Source organism: Phascolarctos cinereus, unplaced genomic scaffold, assembly GCF_003287225.1.
Source record: "Phascolarctos cinereus isolate Bilbo 61053 unplaced genomic scaffold, phaCin_HiC Scaffold_4;HRSCAF=312, whole genome shotgun sequence".
NCBI lineage: Eukaryota > Metazoa > Chordata > Mammalia > Diprotodontia > Phascolarctidae > Phascolarctos > Phascolarctos cinereus.
This window is the reverse complement of record NW_027555847.1, coordinates 348441935-348458007: the sequence shown is the minus strand read 5'-3', so window position 1 is coordinate 348458007 and position 16073 is coordinate 348441935. Positions and strand designations below refer to the sequence as shown.

The window sequence follows — 16073 nt, the reverse complement described above, 5'->3', positions numbered from 1 at the left end:
ATAAAGATTTCTGCCAGCTTGAAAACATAATGTTCATAATTGTATAACAACCTACAACTCCTAGGGGAAAAGTGATGGTCAAATAAGTTAGTATTTGTATCTTCATTCTCTGAGACTATTTTATTATAAAGGGTGCCATTTGTAAGATCTTATGAAGTTGTACATTAAAAAATATTGCACGTGAGAATTTAAGGTGACATCACTGAAATGTGAATATATTCCTCCTGAGATCATACCATTCATACGCCATACGCTGTTACCATGTTGTGCTATGTGGTATCACAACAGCTATGTGATTGTCTTTAAAGAGTTCTAAGTTAAGAAGAAAATTGCTAAAATTTCACAATCATGACAGAGTAGAGCCAGTTTCTACTGGGTTTGGAAGATCTGAGTGCAAATCCTACTGCTTGCACCAGCTAGCTTTGTGACCCTAGCCAAGTCACTAAAGCTCTTAGTGTCCCAGGTAGCTCTGTAAAGCAGTTATCCTTCTGCATCAGTAAAGGGAGTTTCACCACAGAAGTTCTCTACAGTAATGAAATCATAACTTCCCCCCTCCCCTAAACCAAACCAACCCCTTGTACCTCATAGGCTTGCTATGGATACTGAGGAAAGTGCAAATGCAAACTGTCATTCCTGTATTGGACTAACAAAAGACTTGCTGCTTCCTTTAGAAGCTCCAGCATCTCCAAGAAGAAAAAAACAAGGAAATTGCCATTCTTCGTGATACCATTCGAGATTTAGAGCAGCGCCTCACCATTAGCAAAGACTCTCACCTCAAGCGAAAACGGCCTTGATCCCAGCTGTGAGCTCTCCTTGTCAATCAGCCTCTTTACACACAGTGGGAATAGGTCAGCATCACACAAACAGCTACCCAACAAACAGGCACATACACAAAGCTGAAACTTTGTTTTATTGAGAGTTTGTTCATCTTTTTTACAATCCCACACAGTTATCAGATTTTCAAGTTCTAGTTGACATTCTTGCTTATTAGTATTAACCATAAAAGAGTTCAGGTCCATAGAAGTAAATTTACCTACTGAACCATCATTGACTATGGGAATACTTCCTAAGCAACCTGCTAGTAAGATGTCAGTCTTTTATTCTTTCATTTCCAGACCTTTCTAAAGAAAAACTCTCAAATGTTTAATAGTATGATGCAGGGCTAAATAAAGAAAACAAGACATTGCAAAAGTTTTATTCCTATCTCTAACTCTCCAAAATCAAGTAGATGAGTTAAACGACAAAAATGCACAATAAAAAGCTGTCACGTTAAAGTAATGTGGTTTCATATACACTTTTTTAAGCAAAGTTAACATGCACCTTGAACTATGAGGTGTGATTCTTTAATTTCTCAGCTTAGAAAAAGTAGCATTAAAAAGACCTCTAAAGAGAAAAGTAATATAAAATAAGGCAAATATGTTTTTTTTGGTTTTCTTCCATTCTGAATTGCAAATGGTCCAACAGAAGCCCCTAGGTCATAGTTTCGGCTTCTGTCTTCATTGATGCAAACAGAACACAGGGAGAGAAACAAGAAAGACATATTAACCAGAGGCTGCAGTCACCTTTTGGTTGGCACTGAAATAATGTGGTTTGGTTCCAATTCCTCTGGCAGGAAGTTCTCATTTTGGAAGCCAATATAGTAGTCACTTGAATGCTTAAAGTTCTGATCTCCAAATCTTTTCACAAATTCAATTCTAATTTAGGATCACTTTTTATTAATTGGGTACTTTGTGAAATGGACAAAAATTAAAATTTTTAATAAGCAAATTTATTTCCACTACCAACTAGCTGGCAGTGGAATCATGTCCAAACTTAGAGGGTTTCTTTTTTTCATGTTTAAGCAGTTTAATTTGTAGATCATTTTCAACTTCCTGCCTTAGTTTTTCATTTTCAAGCAGCACTAGCTTCTGTGGGCTCAAGCTGCTGACCGGGATATCAGGCAGCTGGAGGTGAACGGCACTGACAGGATTCAGTGATGTTTTCCTCCGCCCGTTGCCCCTGTCAGCTGCATGAGGCAGGAAGCGTAGTGCCTTTACATTGTCAGGTGACTGACTTGCCTAACCGTTCAAATATCAAATGTCGACAATGGCAGCAACAGCTCTTAGGAGCTGACTCTGCACCTTGGGACAAATTTCAGAGTAGCTGGTTTGCACAACCAGCTACTCTCTTTCCTCAGAGTTTCTTTCTTGGAACAGAAAGCTCCAAAACCCTGATTTCTGGATTTTCTTGGCTCCCTGGGTGATCTATGTGCTTGTGCTGGTGGTGTGTAGACTCCTGGTGACGATGAAGACCTTGCATAGAGTGAGCATCGATAGCTGTCTCAGAATCTTCTGATTTCTTATTCTCTGAAGGCTTGTGCCCGTGCCTGTGATGACGCTGGTGGTGGTGGTCATGGTGATGGCGGTGATGCTGGGGGTGGGGGGGAGGCTGAGGGTCAGGGGTTGTAGTTGTTTCTTCCTCAGTTACCAAAGATGCATTCTTGCAAAAGCTTTCATCATCTAGGGTCTGAAATAGAGTAATACCACTACATAAGCCACTCATCAATAGCCCTATTAAAACGTTTCCACTTGACTTAAGAGGAAAAGAAGGAGTAAGCTGGTGATTATTCAGAGAAATGACGCATCTCTGACATACTGGTTATTATTTAGTTACCGTTTCCTTATTCTGCTCAGCACACTATAAACAACATGTTGTCATACTGCCAGATCAGTCGCACACACCGTTTAGGCAGTACCACTACTAAAGTCATTGCTAGCACTGGCAGAAAAAAAAAAACCACTGTGTTAATAAAATTTCAAAATATTTTTCACCTGCATTAATGCCACTACTTTGCATTTCCATACACAGAAGTTGAATATGACAAGTTTGGGGTAAAGGCCTCCAGACAGTTAGGTACTGCCATTAGTTGACCTACATGGCTAGGTCAGCAATATGCATGTTGTCCAGCATTGTTTCCAGGGCAAATTAACCTCTCTCTGACACTCAAAATGCTAGCCATACACTCTGCAAAACAGGTAGTTCTTCATACAATAGGACTATTTTGAAAGTTGGTTGGTTTCTTTTAACTGTCCCTAACACAATAGCTTTATTGGTAAGTCCTATGCCAACTAGAGCATTACTAAGCAAAGTTAATGATTTACTGACCTATTTCTTCAGGACTCCAAGTTTTGTCAAGGTACCCATGGGTAAGGAAGGGGAGATTAATGAGCATGGGGAATCTCAAACCCTGTTGGTACAGCAGCTCAAAATTAAGCCTAAAACACACTAAAATCAGTTTGAGAAATAAGAGCATTTCAGGGATGCATGTTCCAGTGCTAGGCCTCACATTTTAGGAGACTTGGGAAGTCACAGAAGTTCCACTGAGTGATTTGTATATAACGGTTAGGTAGCAACTTTTTAAAATCATGTCTTCATTACCACCTGTGTTAATAAAGACCCCAGAAGCATTTAACCTTTATTTATGAACAGTTTAAGCTAAGTGTTTGAAAGAGTAGAGATCTCTAACAAAAGGAACAGAATGATAAAACAAAATAATCTCTTAAGTAATTTTTCAGAAATTACCTCATTAGAAGTTGTTGCATGTCAGAGAGGTACTCTACACTCACTCATACTCCAATATATATATAGAGACATGTACATATCTATATCTATGCATAGATAGATAGATAGATAGATAGATAGATAGATAGGTAGATAGATAGATAGATATTCTCTTTAAGGAATTCCTTAGGTTTCTCCAGTACCAAAATTAGGCTTTCATTACTTTTGTAAGATATTTTGTAATCGAGATATTTCTAGAAGGCCAGATTGTAAATTTAGAGCTGGAAGGGATCTTATATTCTCTCTCATGCTCAGGTACCTAGGCACAGGTGAATCCAAAGCACTGAAGGAGGAAATCAGAAAGATGTGAAGTTAGATGATTAAGTTGGGAACCTTTTTGTGCCTTGACAGGAATCACATAAAATAGCATGGTTCCTCTCAATTCCATAAATACATTTTGAGTACCTCCTATGTGCAAGGCACCAGAGATATAGTCCCAAATCTCTAATTAGGCACTTGAAGTTGCATTTGCTCTTTAGGCCCAGTGGGCACCATAGGCCAAGTATCATGATAATCAATTCTATTATTAGGAGAAAGACTCCATGTAGGTCAACTAATAGTACGGTTTTTAGCTATCTGGTGACCCTCACACTCAATTTATATCTTAAAAAATTTTTATGGAAATACAAAACTCTTAAATGGAAAATGCTTTGAGGTCCTCCCATTAAATGTAAATTATAAACAAAACATTTTCTATCCATAATAGCAACGACAACCAGTGTCAATGGAAACACAACCTTGATATTAACATAGTCTAGATCACATCATGCATGGCTGATATTTTAGGTTAAAACTGTTTTTCAAAAATGGACCTAGCATACTGAAAAATGGGTTGAATTTTAAATAATATTGTTGTAAAGTAGTTTGATGTTGATTAGTCACAAAATGCCAACTTTCTTAAACATCTCCTAGAATTATTTTCTTTTCCCCCTAGACTTAATTAAATGAAAATACCATGTATGAGCAGTTTCCGCAGCTTTTTTCACAGTAAGCAATTTTAATGGCTTCTTCCACATATGAGAAAGTCAGAAAGGAGTAAGGCAAACCAAGATGATACACAAGACGGCCACATCTAAACAAAGACAAAATACAAAGATCATATCATAACATCATTTAAAGAAAGTTTAACCATACTGAATTCTTAAAACATTATCTTCTATTCTAGAACCTCACTCTAATACTGTGGCTCATACTGTGAAAGCACAATATGGGTGAAATCCTGTTACATTTTGAACTTTGAACAACAAATTCCCTCGGATGGAATACAAAAGGAAGACCAGCCTCAACTGAATGACATGTTATCGTGTGTTTATAATAAACAGGAATATAGCATTTTTTTAAAAGTTTACTGACATTTTTAACTGAAAATTAAGTCACCAAAGTCAAGCACAGTAGTTGCAAATAGGTCAAATAAAGCTTTGTAACATAGTTAGAATTTGCCAGAACCTGAGCTACTTTCTTCAGTACTATAATTATTCACTATAAGTGGCATTTGCCCCTTAGGCCAAATATTACAACAGATAGTAGAATGAGAAATTTCAGGATAACACAGAGATTTCCAAATTCTAGCCAACAGTTGGCTTGTTTCAAATACAGTGGATATGTTTAAAAAAATTGGAATGGTCAAATCACTGGGATTCTAAGCCTTGAAATTGGCTTTAGTAAGCCCACTAAAGCTTCCTCCTAAGCAGGTGGAATATCAGAATTACATCCTGATATTGTCATTTTGTTTCCACCCTCTAAGCAAAATTCAGAAATACCAGACCAGACCAAATCAAGACGAGCCTTGAGAGAAATCTCTTTTGGCCTTGAATAGTTCTATCTAGAGGTATCCTAAGTAGGTAGGTAACATTCAGGACAGCTGGAGAGGGGAGACTGGTTTTTTTAGGAATCCCCTATACCAGCTGGGTCAAACTCAAATGGAAATGGAAGCCACTAAACCTTACCTAAGGATCCCTGTGGGCCACACATCGACTTAAAAAAAATCACATAAGTAACGTTATCTACGTTCCATTGTATTGTTATTTATTTTGTTAAATATTTGCCAATTACAGTTAATGTAGTTCAGAAGCATGGTGGCCACTGCTGCTTGTCTGACACCTCGGCCCTATACCATTTGTCCACAAGAAGCAAAAATTCTAAGAGGATAAGCCTGGAACTAATTGCCTAGACCTGATTCCAGAAGAGTCCTCTCAACCTAGAACCACATCCATCCAATATTTAGGGGGTATTAAAATATGATATTCCCCCAGCTTGGCAGATCTGAAAAGGCCCATGGAATGTCACTCCAGCCCATCCATGCCTTCCCCAGGGAATAGTGGCTGGTCTAGAAACAAGAAGACCAAAGACTGGGAACTTCAGTGTGTCATCCCAAAATGCCTAACTTAGGATAGCTCAGGCCCTCACAGAATTTTGTTCAGTAGGCTTGACCATATTTCCTTTGAGGTTCCCAAAAAATATAACTGCCTTATTCTTTCATGAAGTATAGTTATGATCCAAAAGAGTAGATTAATGCAGATTAAATGGGGGTACTATGAATAAAGCATGCTCCAAATTCAGAAATCTAGATAATTCTTACTATAAATAAGACCGGACCTTTAGGATCCTAAAGGCCATAGGACCACAGAGTTAGAGCTGAAAAGGACCATAGAGTTCAACCTCCTGATTTTACAGAAGAGAAAACTGAGGTGCAGTGAGGTTAAGCGACTTGTCCAGGCTCACAGGGGTGCAGTACGCATCAGAGATGGACATGAACCTAGGGCTACCTGACTCCAAGTCCGGTGCCCTATCTGCTATGTCATGTTGCCTCCAGTTTTGACTTCCCTGGATGAAAGTAACTTTGATTAGAACTACATATGATATAGAAGTTGATCCTTCTTTGTAATATTCTAATATGCAAATATGAAATGGAAGTTTTTTTCACTGTTTATTAATGTCAATTATACTTATTTCCATGCATGCTAGAAAGGTGAAATATTCCAATATTAAGTGCTTTGCTTATTCAGAAGGGAAAAAATGTAAACATAAAACCAAAACACAATGATATACTTCTTTTGATATAAACATGGTTTTGTGATAAAGCAAAAACAATTTTTTATAAATGGCTAACAGTACAAATATGAAAATACAAGTCAGGTTTCTTTCATTTAACTCTGCAATTCTATATATAGGAACACACCTGTCATATATGAGAAAGTCATCCTTGTTGCCATTTAATGTAGTCCAGACATCTTTTTGATTTTCTTCTTGTTGATAAACAGTAATATTCTCTGAAACCTTATCTTTTAGATGTTTGAAATGTAATTGAGATGGGTTTCCCTGATGGTTGACAACAATGTATGAGATATTGGAAAATCCTTCACTCTCCAATTTCATTCGCAGGTCTTCCAATCTAAAATATTTGGAAAGAAAAAATTTCTCATTTTATTTAAGTAATAGATATATTCTTTTTTGTTATGAATCAGCAGCCTCCGTGTAGCCCCCTTTCTCCTCTTATCTTTCACTTCCTCTTTTTTCCCTATCCTCGTGTCTCCCTTCCTTTTTCTTCCTCTTTCTGTTTCCCCATACCACGACTCCTGGCCTAAAGTAACCCAATCTGAATTAAGGACAAGAAAGAGCATGAGAGCTAGTGTCAGGGAGCACTCAAGCCAGCTGTGGGGATGGTAAGGAATGGACCACCTGGCTTTTGGGGAACAGAAAGTGCCAGTCCAAACTCATGCTCACATTGCAGGTTTGGAGATTGCTGAGAGAGTTGTTGTAGAGAGGATAAAGAAACAGAGCTAGAGGAACCCAAAAGCTATAATGGAATGACATCAGCTATGATGGAATAGGAATGCTAAGGTTACAATTAGATCTGGGAGACACACTGAGCCCTACTGGCCTTAAGCTGCCAGCCCTGAATTGTGTGAACATGGAATCTGGGAAGGAAGGCATGGGTCAAAAATACCAATAATTTACATGTATTTAGACAATGGAGTTTGACATAACCTCACCTAGCCTCACAACATCCCTGTTAGAGTAGGCAATGCAAGTAATATTGTGCCCATTTTACAGAAGATGAAACTAGGGCTCAGAAGGGTTAAGTGATTCATTCAAGGTCACACAATTATTGAGTGACAGACCTGGTGCTCAAACACTGGTATCTCGGGGCAGCTAGGTGGGGCAGTGGATGGAGCACCAGCCTTAGAGTCAGGAGGACCCGAGTTCAAAATCCGGCCTCAGACACATAATACTTCCTAGCTATATGACTCTGGGCAAGTCACTTAACCCCAATTGCCTCACTAAAAAAAAAAAATCTATTGGTATCTGTTCCCAATCCAATGTTCTCACTGCAAGGGTTAGAGAGGGGAAACAGGTCCTCTTTAGTGATAGTTGGAAATCTGTGATTGTGAAAAGATCAGTTTTGCTTCACAGTCAGTAAGTCCAGTGGCATGTGATTGTTCACTGATAAACTGATCATTGATAAAATATAGGTATGGGGGAGTGAAGGTTATGGCAAATACTACTGATGCATAACACATTTAAACATAATTCACTTTCAGCTGAGCTAAATGTAGAATCCAAGTTGCTAGAAGTTTTTAAAGTTTAACTATTCTGCATGTTTTTAGGAAAGATGCATTTTCATCATATTCATGTCATGCCCATCTTCCCCAAAGTGCTCTATACATAGTGGATACCCAATAAATGCTTGTGGGATAAATTACAATTTCTCCTTAGCCATATTTTCTAGTTGCCTTGTGAATTCAATCACGCTAAGGAAACCAGAATCACCTTTTTTCCCTGAATTTCTCAAAACTTCATGTCTATATTTGATGAAGTTATTACTTAGTGGCAGAAATAGTTACCAGTCTTTCAAGGCTAAATGCTATCTCGTTCACCTCTTCTAGGAACTGAAGCTCGTTTTGACATTCAGTTAGTTAGGATATTCTTTGTGAAAATGCATAGAATTTAGAATTGGAAAGCACCTTAGAGATCATATCTAGTTCAACTCCCGCATTTTCCAGAAGAGGGAACTGAGGCCCAGAGAAGTTAAGAAACTTGCACAAAGTCACATGGGTCAGCTATAGCAGAGCTAGATTTGAACTCATGTTCTTTGATTCCAAATCCAATATTCTTTCCATTATACCTCAAGAATATTCCAAAACAATTATAATTTGACCAACAATCTGTGAAAAAGATACAAATTCGGGGCAGCTAGGTGGCGCAGTGGATAGAGCACCAGCCCTGGATTCAGGAGAACCTGAGTTCATATCCGGCCTCAGACACATAACACTTACTAGCTGTGTGACCCTGGGCAAGTCACTTAACCCCACTGCCTAGCCAAAAAAGAAAAAGAAAAAGATACATATTCCCTAAACTACCAAACATATAATAACCTGATTTATATTTAAAGTAGCTTTTTTATGGTGGTTTGGAGTTTGTTTTTAAATCAATGAATTTTGAGATAAAGATATCTAAATGATTGGCATCAATTCTACACAAGTGGTGTCTAGTTAAGTTTTAGCTATAATGAATACATTTTTTAAAACATAGCTTTCCCCTTTTTAGAAACAGTCAATGAATATTTATTGGACATCTACTATGTGAGAAAATCACAGATACTATTGTTATCAGTTAGAATGTAAGCTCATTAAGACAGGGTCAGTTTAAATTTTGTCTTTCTATCTCCAACACATTTAAGAAAGATGATCGAGAAGACATCAATAACTACCAATCCATATAACTATTTTCCCATCTTTACAACAATATAAGAATAATCGACTGTAAAACGTAGTAAATAAAGAAATAAGACAGATAAAAAAGGTGTTAGATGACAAAAAAAAATGATGATCTCCATTTATATCAAGAATACCCTGTATAAAAATATGAGAAGGGATGAGGTAAGCTTCTGCAAACACTTTCCTCCAGCATACAGTTGTATCAGCATGAAATTAGAACAGTACCTGGCACATAGCAGGCACTCAAATTAAATCAATACTCATTAAATAAAAGGTGCTGAGAATATGTGATCCTGCTTTAATGACTGTTGAATAAGAAATTGAAGTTGAATTCACTTCATAGATATTAAAGGAGAGATTCCACACAAGGAATTTTTCATGCATATGTTAAGATCATAAGTACTTCTCAAATGCTACTACTGGGATAACTATGTTCAATAATTAGTAGCATCAAGTGAGTGATAAAACAGGGAGACATATTCTTCCTAATGGCAATGCCCACAGCCATGGATGACATCCTATTCAAAGACTTAGTGGAAGAGCAGTCCCCTACAAATATTGAGGCCCTTCAAAGATTCTTATTTTCAGATGATATTGGGGTAATTGGATCAAGCTCTACAACACTACAGGACTAAATCAATTTGAGTTATGATTAATCAAAAGAGATGACGGCAATCCATAGAAAGAGAAAAAAAACTAAATAGATGAAAAATTACTTATCCAAACTATGAGATCCATTTGGATGGGAGCATGTATGTGTATACACATATGTATATGTGTATGTAAATACATAAATGCTAATGACTGATAACAACTGACAGATAGTGAATTGGGCCCAGAATTTTCAGAAGGAATAGAGCAAGCTGAATCAATCTGAGAAATTGCACAGTGATTTTTAAGGATCCTAAGTCATCCCTGGCACAAAAACCCAAGGTGTTAACACACATGATCTCTGGGTGATACTTTATAATTGTGAATCTCAGCATAGCATGATCTCCAAAGAACCAAAATTGACCCCAGGGTCAAGGAAAAAACTTAACGATGGGCACAAGTAAGCTGCCACATATTTCCAATGATACCCCATGCACAAAAAGTGGCATAAAGAAATATTCAAGAAATGAATTTTTAGAAAAGCAGGTAGGCTATCTTCCATGAATGTAGATCAACGGATAAAATATGGGTAGACCAGGAGCTGCACTGGTACCAACAAAATAGAAGAAGACCTAGAAGAAGGTCTCCAACTCCATAAGTAATCCTTTGTAGAGGACCATAGAAAACCCAGACAAGAGAGGCACAAGGTGAGAGGGCAGCACAAAAATAACCTTAATCAAATTGCTTACCATTTTAGTTGTGTTTTTTTTTTGGGGGGGGGTGAGGCAATTGGGGTTAAGTGACTTGCCCAGAGTCACACAGCTAGTTAAGTGTTATGTGTCTGAGGCTGGATTTGAACACAGGTCCTCCTGACTCCAGAGCCAGTGCCCTTGCTTACCATTTTAGGGAGAGAGGAGGGGAGGGAGGAAGGGAGAAAAATTTGGAACTCAAAATCTTATAAAAATGCTAAAAAATAGTCTTTACATATAATTGGAAAAAATACTTTAATAAAAGATGAGAAGGTATGCATGTGATATGATCTATAGTGCTAGGGTTAAAATACCCACCTTGATGCCATCAGAGTTCCAGTGATAAAGAAAAAGTTGCAAAGCTTTCAATATAAATTTAAAATTATATTTTATATTTACTATATATTAGTTTATATTTGATATATTGTATTTATTTTATACATTCAATAAATATAAATTCAATATAAAGCCACTCAAATAAAAGACACAGTCCCTGCCCTTATGAAACTTACAATCAAGAAGCCTAAATTCGGAAACACAGGGAACTACAATACATAATCATTTTATGACATGCATCAGAGAGGTGAAAAATACAATGTTTTGTGGAAGTGTGGGGCATAAATGAAGATGTTTAAAAGTCCTTTAAAACCTTAAAACCCTCTTACCTGGAGGCCTGCAGAATGCACAAGTATCAGCTGGCTTGGAGGAGGGCAACCACAGTCACTCTACCCAGAGAGTTCAGCATTGGCTCTTGATCTCGTATGTGCCATTTTGGAGCTTCTCTGCACCGGACGCTTTGCACCTGGCTCTCTGTTCCTCCAAAGGGGAGGAGACAGAGAGCCAGGGCAAGCGCCAGGCCTCTCCACATTGTGGAGGTTTTCCTGGAAATAAGGAAACTGCTATATAGTATCCATGATGAGAATCACTGACATTTCTATAGTATCCTAAAGTTTTCAAAGTGAAGGAATGAATGAGTTTATTAGCATTTAATAAGTGGTACTATATTTCAAGCATGGCTAAGATCTGGAGAGATATAATCTTGTTTGATCTTCAAAATGACAAGGTAAAGCAAATGTTAACAGGTATTAGTATCCCATTTTACATGTGAGGAAACTGGCCCAGAAAGATTGGAAGTCAAGGTCATACTGCTACGTGTCAGGGGTAGAGTTCAAAACCAAGATTCTTTCAATTCCAGTCCAGCACTGGAGAGAGACACTACATCAGGCTACAAATGTGTGTTCTCCCTGTAGGCCTCTAAAATACCAAATACAACTGATGAAGTCAAAGTTAGCACAAAGCTCCACTTCCAAGGATTATATTCCTGGCAAGTAACTAAAACTTAACCCTTGGAACTCAGATCCTATCTACTACAACGTCTTTGAGATTATATTTGGCTGTACCTTACACTGTAAGTCAGCTCAGCCAGATCCACTTTAACAGTTAAATTACTGTGGCCCAGAAAAAAGGAAAAACAAAAAAACAAAACACTCTGCCCAGTATAGAGCCATAACTAGAACATTTTTGGCACCCAAAGCAAGGAGCACAAAATGGGAGTGGAAGAGGCAAGGCAGGCAGAAGAGCAGACAAACCTCAGGACACCTCAATACCGAGACTCCCAAGGCCATGGGAGACTGGAAAGGGTGGGACGTTGGAGAGTTCACCTGGGATCCCACCTCCTGGGGAGGAAGCAACTAAGCTTCCTATTTTAATTAATTATCCTAACTAACTAACTGTCCTAATTATCCTAACTAGGCTCAGTTGTTTAGGATTACAAGTACTTCTAAATTTGCCCTGTAAATTTCAGGACTGTTAGGCAAATTTCAGCTGGCTCTATCCTAGTTTTAACTTTCACCTAATACCTCTATAAACTCAGATGTTTGTTTAGCATAAAGTTGATATTCTAGCCACTAAATCATGTTATTTGACAAGTTGTTTTTTTAATAAATAAAATCTTATTTGAGTCTGCATGCTCAACATAAATTGTCACTTTCACTCCTCTATAACAGGCATTTTTAACTTGGATCCCTTTGGCAGTCTGGTGAAGCCAATGTACCCCTTCACAGAATAATGTTTTAAAATTCTTACAATAAAGCAAACAAAATTATGAAGGATACTAATTATTTTGAAGACATAATTTCCCCCCATCCAAGTTCAAGGAATCACTGAAATCTATCCATGGACCCCAGATTAAGACTACCTTCTCTATGGGGACTGAAAAAGGACACAAAGGTTTAGGGGATTAATCAAAATGACTGACCTTAAAACAACCAAGACAGCCATGGAAAGTATCACCAAATGAACCAGGCTAGCTTTAGAATCATATGAGTTTCTCTATCTCCTAAAGCCTCCCCATTTTTCTTCCCCTTCCTGAAAGTCTATCCTTTGTTTGTTGAACTGTCAGGGAGCTATACTTGCTAATTGAAAGGCAGGTCTACCCCGAGATAAACACGGCCCCCTGAAAGCCCAAGTTCATTTGGTAAACCCATGGGTAATAATTATTATCATACAGCCCACTCACTCATGGTGCTTTAAGGTAATTCAAATGCTTTCATCACACCAGCATTATGAAGTAGGTAAGTGCAGGTATTATTCCCTCAACATTTTGGAAGAGGAAACAGGCTCAGAGAGAAAATGACTTATCCAAGAGCATCCAGCTATTGTCAGAGTAAACTCTCAAGCCATGGGAACATATATTTTATCTGGGATATTCTCCTTGGGGTTCAGAAGTTTAAAGTTTTAGGGGACCAACTACCTCTACTGTAACCAAGGGGTACATAAGATCAGGACTAGGATATGTGCCCTCTGAGTGGAGGGGCAACTGAAAAATGACCATAAACGTTTGAAATGCCATTTTACAGACAAATATGTAGCCAAACTACTAAAAGAGAAGTGAAGCTGGCTCAGACACAGGAGTATGTAGGTAGAGGATGAAGTCAGAATCCCAAAAGCTCTTGTGTTTTATGGCAATCCCAGGACCAATCAAAAGAACATTTTTTGGAATTGTAAAAACAATCAAAGCTTAGTTTATTCACAATGGAAATGGACATTGGAGGGAGACTAGGGGAGGCATAGTGTCATGATAATGTATTATCCAATAAATTAGTAAACAAACAAGCTTCTGATCCTGGAAAACAAGGGGATACTGCTTTAAGCTAGCCTGCATTACCGCATGTAGCTGAAGAGTTTATTTTATGGTAGCTCCTGCAAGGAATTTCTGCCAAGATTTATCTGGATCCTTGCATGTTCTTCTGTTGAGGAGAACCAAAGTGTCTGAGTATGACCCACACATTATTTAACACTTCAAAAACAGGATAAAATTATATCTATGTAGGAATTCCTAACATGATATGACCTCATATCATTGCCAGATGCATAATTCTGTAATGTAATGCTGAAGCTCCCTCTGGTGTTCAGTGTGTGAAAGACAAAAGATTTCAGGACTACTGAAAGGTTTCAGGACCTATTTCAGTCTTTCTAGGATACTCCTAATAATACTGTAACTCATAATAATATTAATAGACAAATTACTTGTAATAACTTTGGCAACTTTAATCTGACACCTTTGTTGGATTTCATTTTTAAAAGACCTTTTATTTGTAACTAGAAAGGCTTAAATATTCCTGCTTTACTGACTATTTCTCTCGGGTTTTAGCTATTTGAAAGTGACCTCAGCACTGTATACTTTTGCCACTTTAATTAATAATGAATTCCCAGCAAAAACAAATGGATAGATAAATAGAGCCAATACTATGGACTCTCTCAAAAGGAAAAGTCATAGAGCCTTATGCTCCACAGTTATGAAATAATTCTGTCTCCTGACTACTTGCCTTAAGGGCATTTTGTATGTAACATATGATGGCACAGCAGGTAGAATTCTGGGCTTGGAATCAGAAAACCTTGAAGCACTGTGTCATTAAGTTATTAAGTTATGGGCATAGCCTTTTGATACTCCCTATTATGGACAATAAATATTCTCTAAAATGATTTGTATTTGCAACCTTAAGTGACCCAAACAAATTTACAGTATAGATGATTGGGTTGATCATCTATATGTTAAATATTATTATTACAGCACATCCACTCCACACCTCCTAAGTTAACCCTCCCAAAGTGCTTTTCAGTGCTTTCCTATAACGCTTGTGTAAGAAACGCCTCCTCAGACAAGGAGAAAGATACGTAAAAGTTTCCTTCTCCTCCACTTGGCATTCTCAACTTTTCTACCCCACAACATTTCCAGAAAGTTCCCTCCTGGCGAAAACAGCACCCGGGCCGCCCACCACCACCACCACTCCCCAATCCGTGCAGCAATCGTAACCCCTGGTGGCTTAAGCTCCGGGGCTCGGCTGAGGCACCACTTGCCAGCTCCAGCCAGAGTCTCCTAGGGGCTAGTGTTCGTGCAGCGCCCGAGATGGGGAAAGCGCCTTGAGCTTGCTGATCCTGCTGCTGGCAGATGTAGCTGCTGTTGAACTTGCCATGGCTAAGTAGCCACCTGTGGACTCTCCACTCCCTCCTTGGCCCTTTCATGCCTTGCAGAGCAAACAGTAACTTTGCAGGCATGGATATTTAAACTGCATCCTGCTTTTTTTCTTGGGAACCGGTCCCTGTTGCCATCTCAAAGCTCCTTCATCTCTAGCCTTGAGATTACTTGAAAATTCTGGGAATAGGATTTTCAGAATAACCAGAAACCGTCACCTTGAGGGCTGCCCGTTATCTAAGCCCCGACCCCACCCCAAGACCAGACAGAAGCTTTATTTCCCCCGCTTCATTGCTTTATTAATGGTGTTTCTTTCCACAAACCACGTTTATGTGGTGCGTGCCTAATATATGTATGCTGAAGTGTGAAAATGCACGCACTGTGTGTATAATATATATATATGTAACTATGCATGCATTGTGTATGTGTGTGTCAAAGTTAGGCAGAAAGAAACGAAAACACGTTTGCCCAACTCAAAAGTGCTGCGGGTGTAGGAAGAGCTGGGTGCCCACTTACGCTCCCTGCTGCGCGCTCTGCCCGGCTCGGCTCGGCTCTGCCCAGGTGTGCAGCTGCTACTGACTCCTTCCCGAAACGGGACGCGTCCCCACCCGTCAGCTCTGGCCGCTATTTATACTCCGCTTGTTTATTTCCCTAGCTCAACTGTGGTCCAGAGTTCAGGGCTCCCAGACCTAAATGACCTTGCAACCAAAGCAAATCACTTGGGATCTTTTGTGACTAACGTGACTGGTGGCAGCAAGTGTTCCACGCATAGCAATGAAGATAGTGAGGGGACACGGGGGAAATAATAATATAACTTATTTTTTAAAATTTCCCCCTCCCCAGTGGATTGGATTAAATGGTACAGTCGGGGGCGGGAAGAAGGGTAAGGCGGTCCTTCAAGTCACATTCTTTCTAAAGCTATAAAGAGGAAAAATATGTGCT

General features: G+C 38.7%; 2 protein-coding genes across 2 annotated transcripts in view; one reads left to right on the top strand and one right to left on the bottom strand.

Annotated features, from left to right (window-relative positions):
* The window catches only part of CCDC152 (coiled-coil domain containing 152), a 46389-nt gene extending 45129 nt beyond the window's left edge, over window positions 1–1260 (top strand). Inside the window, exon 8 of the mRNA XM_020996446.2 lies at window positions 672–1260. Coding sequence (XP_020852105.1) covers window positions 672–794 — 123 coding nt within the window. The 3' untranslated portion in view covers window positions 795–1260. The remainder of the gene's footprint in view (window positions 1–671) is intronic.
* Window positions 892–15755, bottom strand: SELENOP (selenoprotein P). Its single transcript, XM_020996432.2, has 5 exons — window positions 15648–15755; window positions 11323–11538; window positions 6779–6991; window positions 4555–4672; window positions 892–2505 (listed from the first exon to the last, which is right to left on the bottom strand). The coding sequence occupies exons 2-5, from the start codon at window positions 11523–11525 to the stop codon at window positions 2134–2136; spliced, it is 906 nt and encodes a 301-aa protein (XP_020852091.2). The 5' UTR covers window positions 11526–11538; window positions 15648–15755; the 3' UTR covers window positions 892–2133.
* Window positions 15756–16073: the final 318 nt, after the last annotated feature.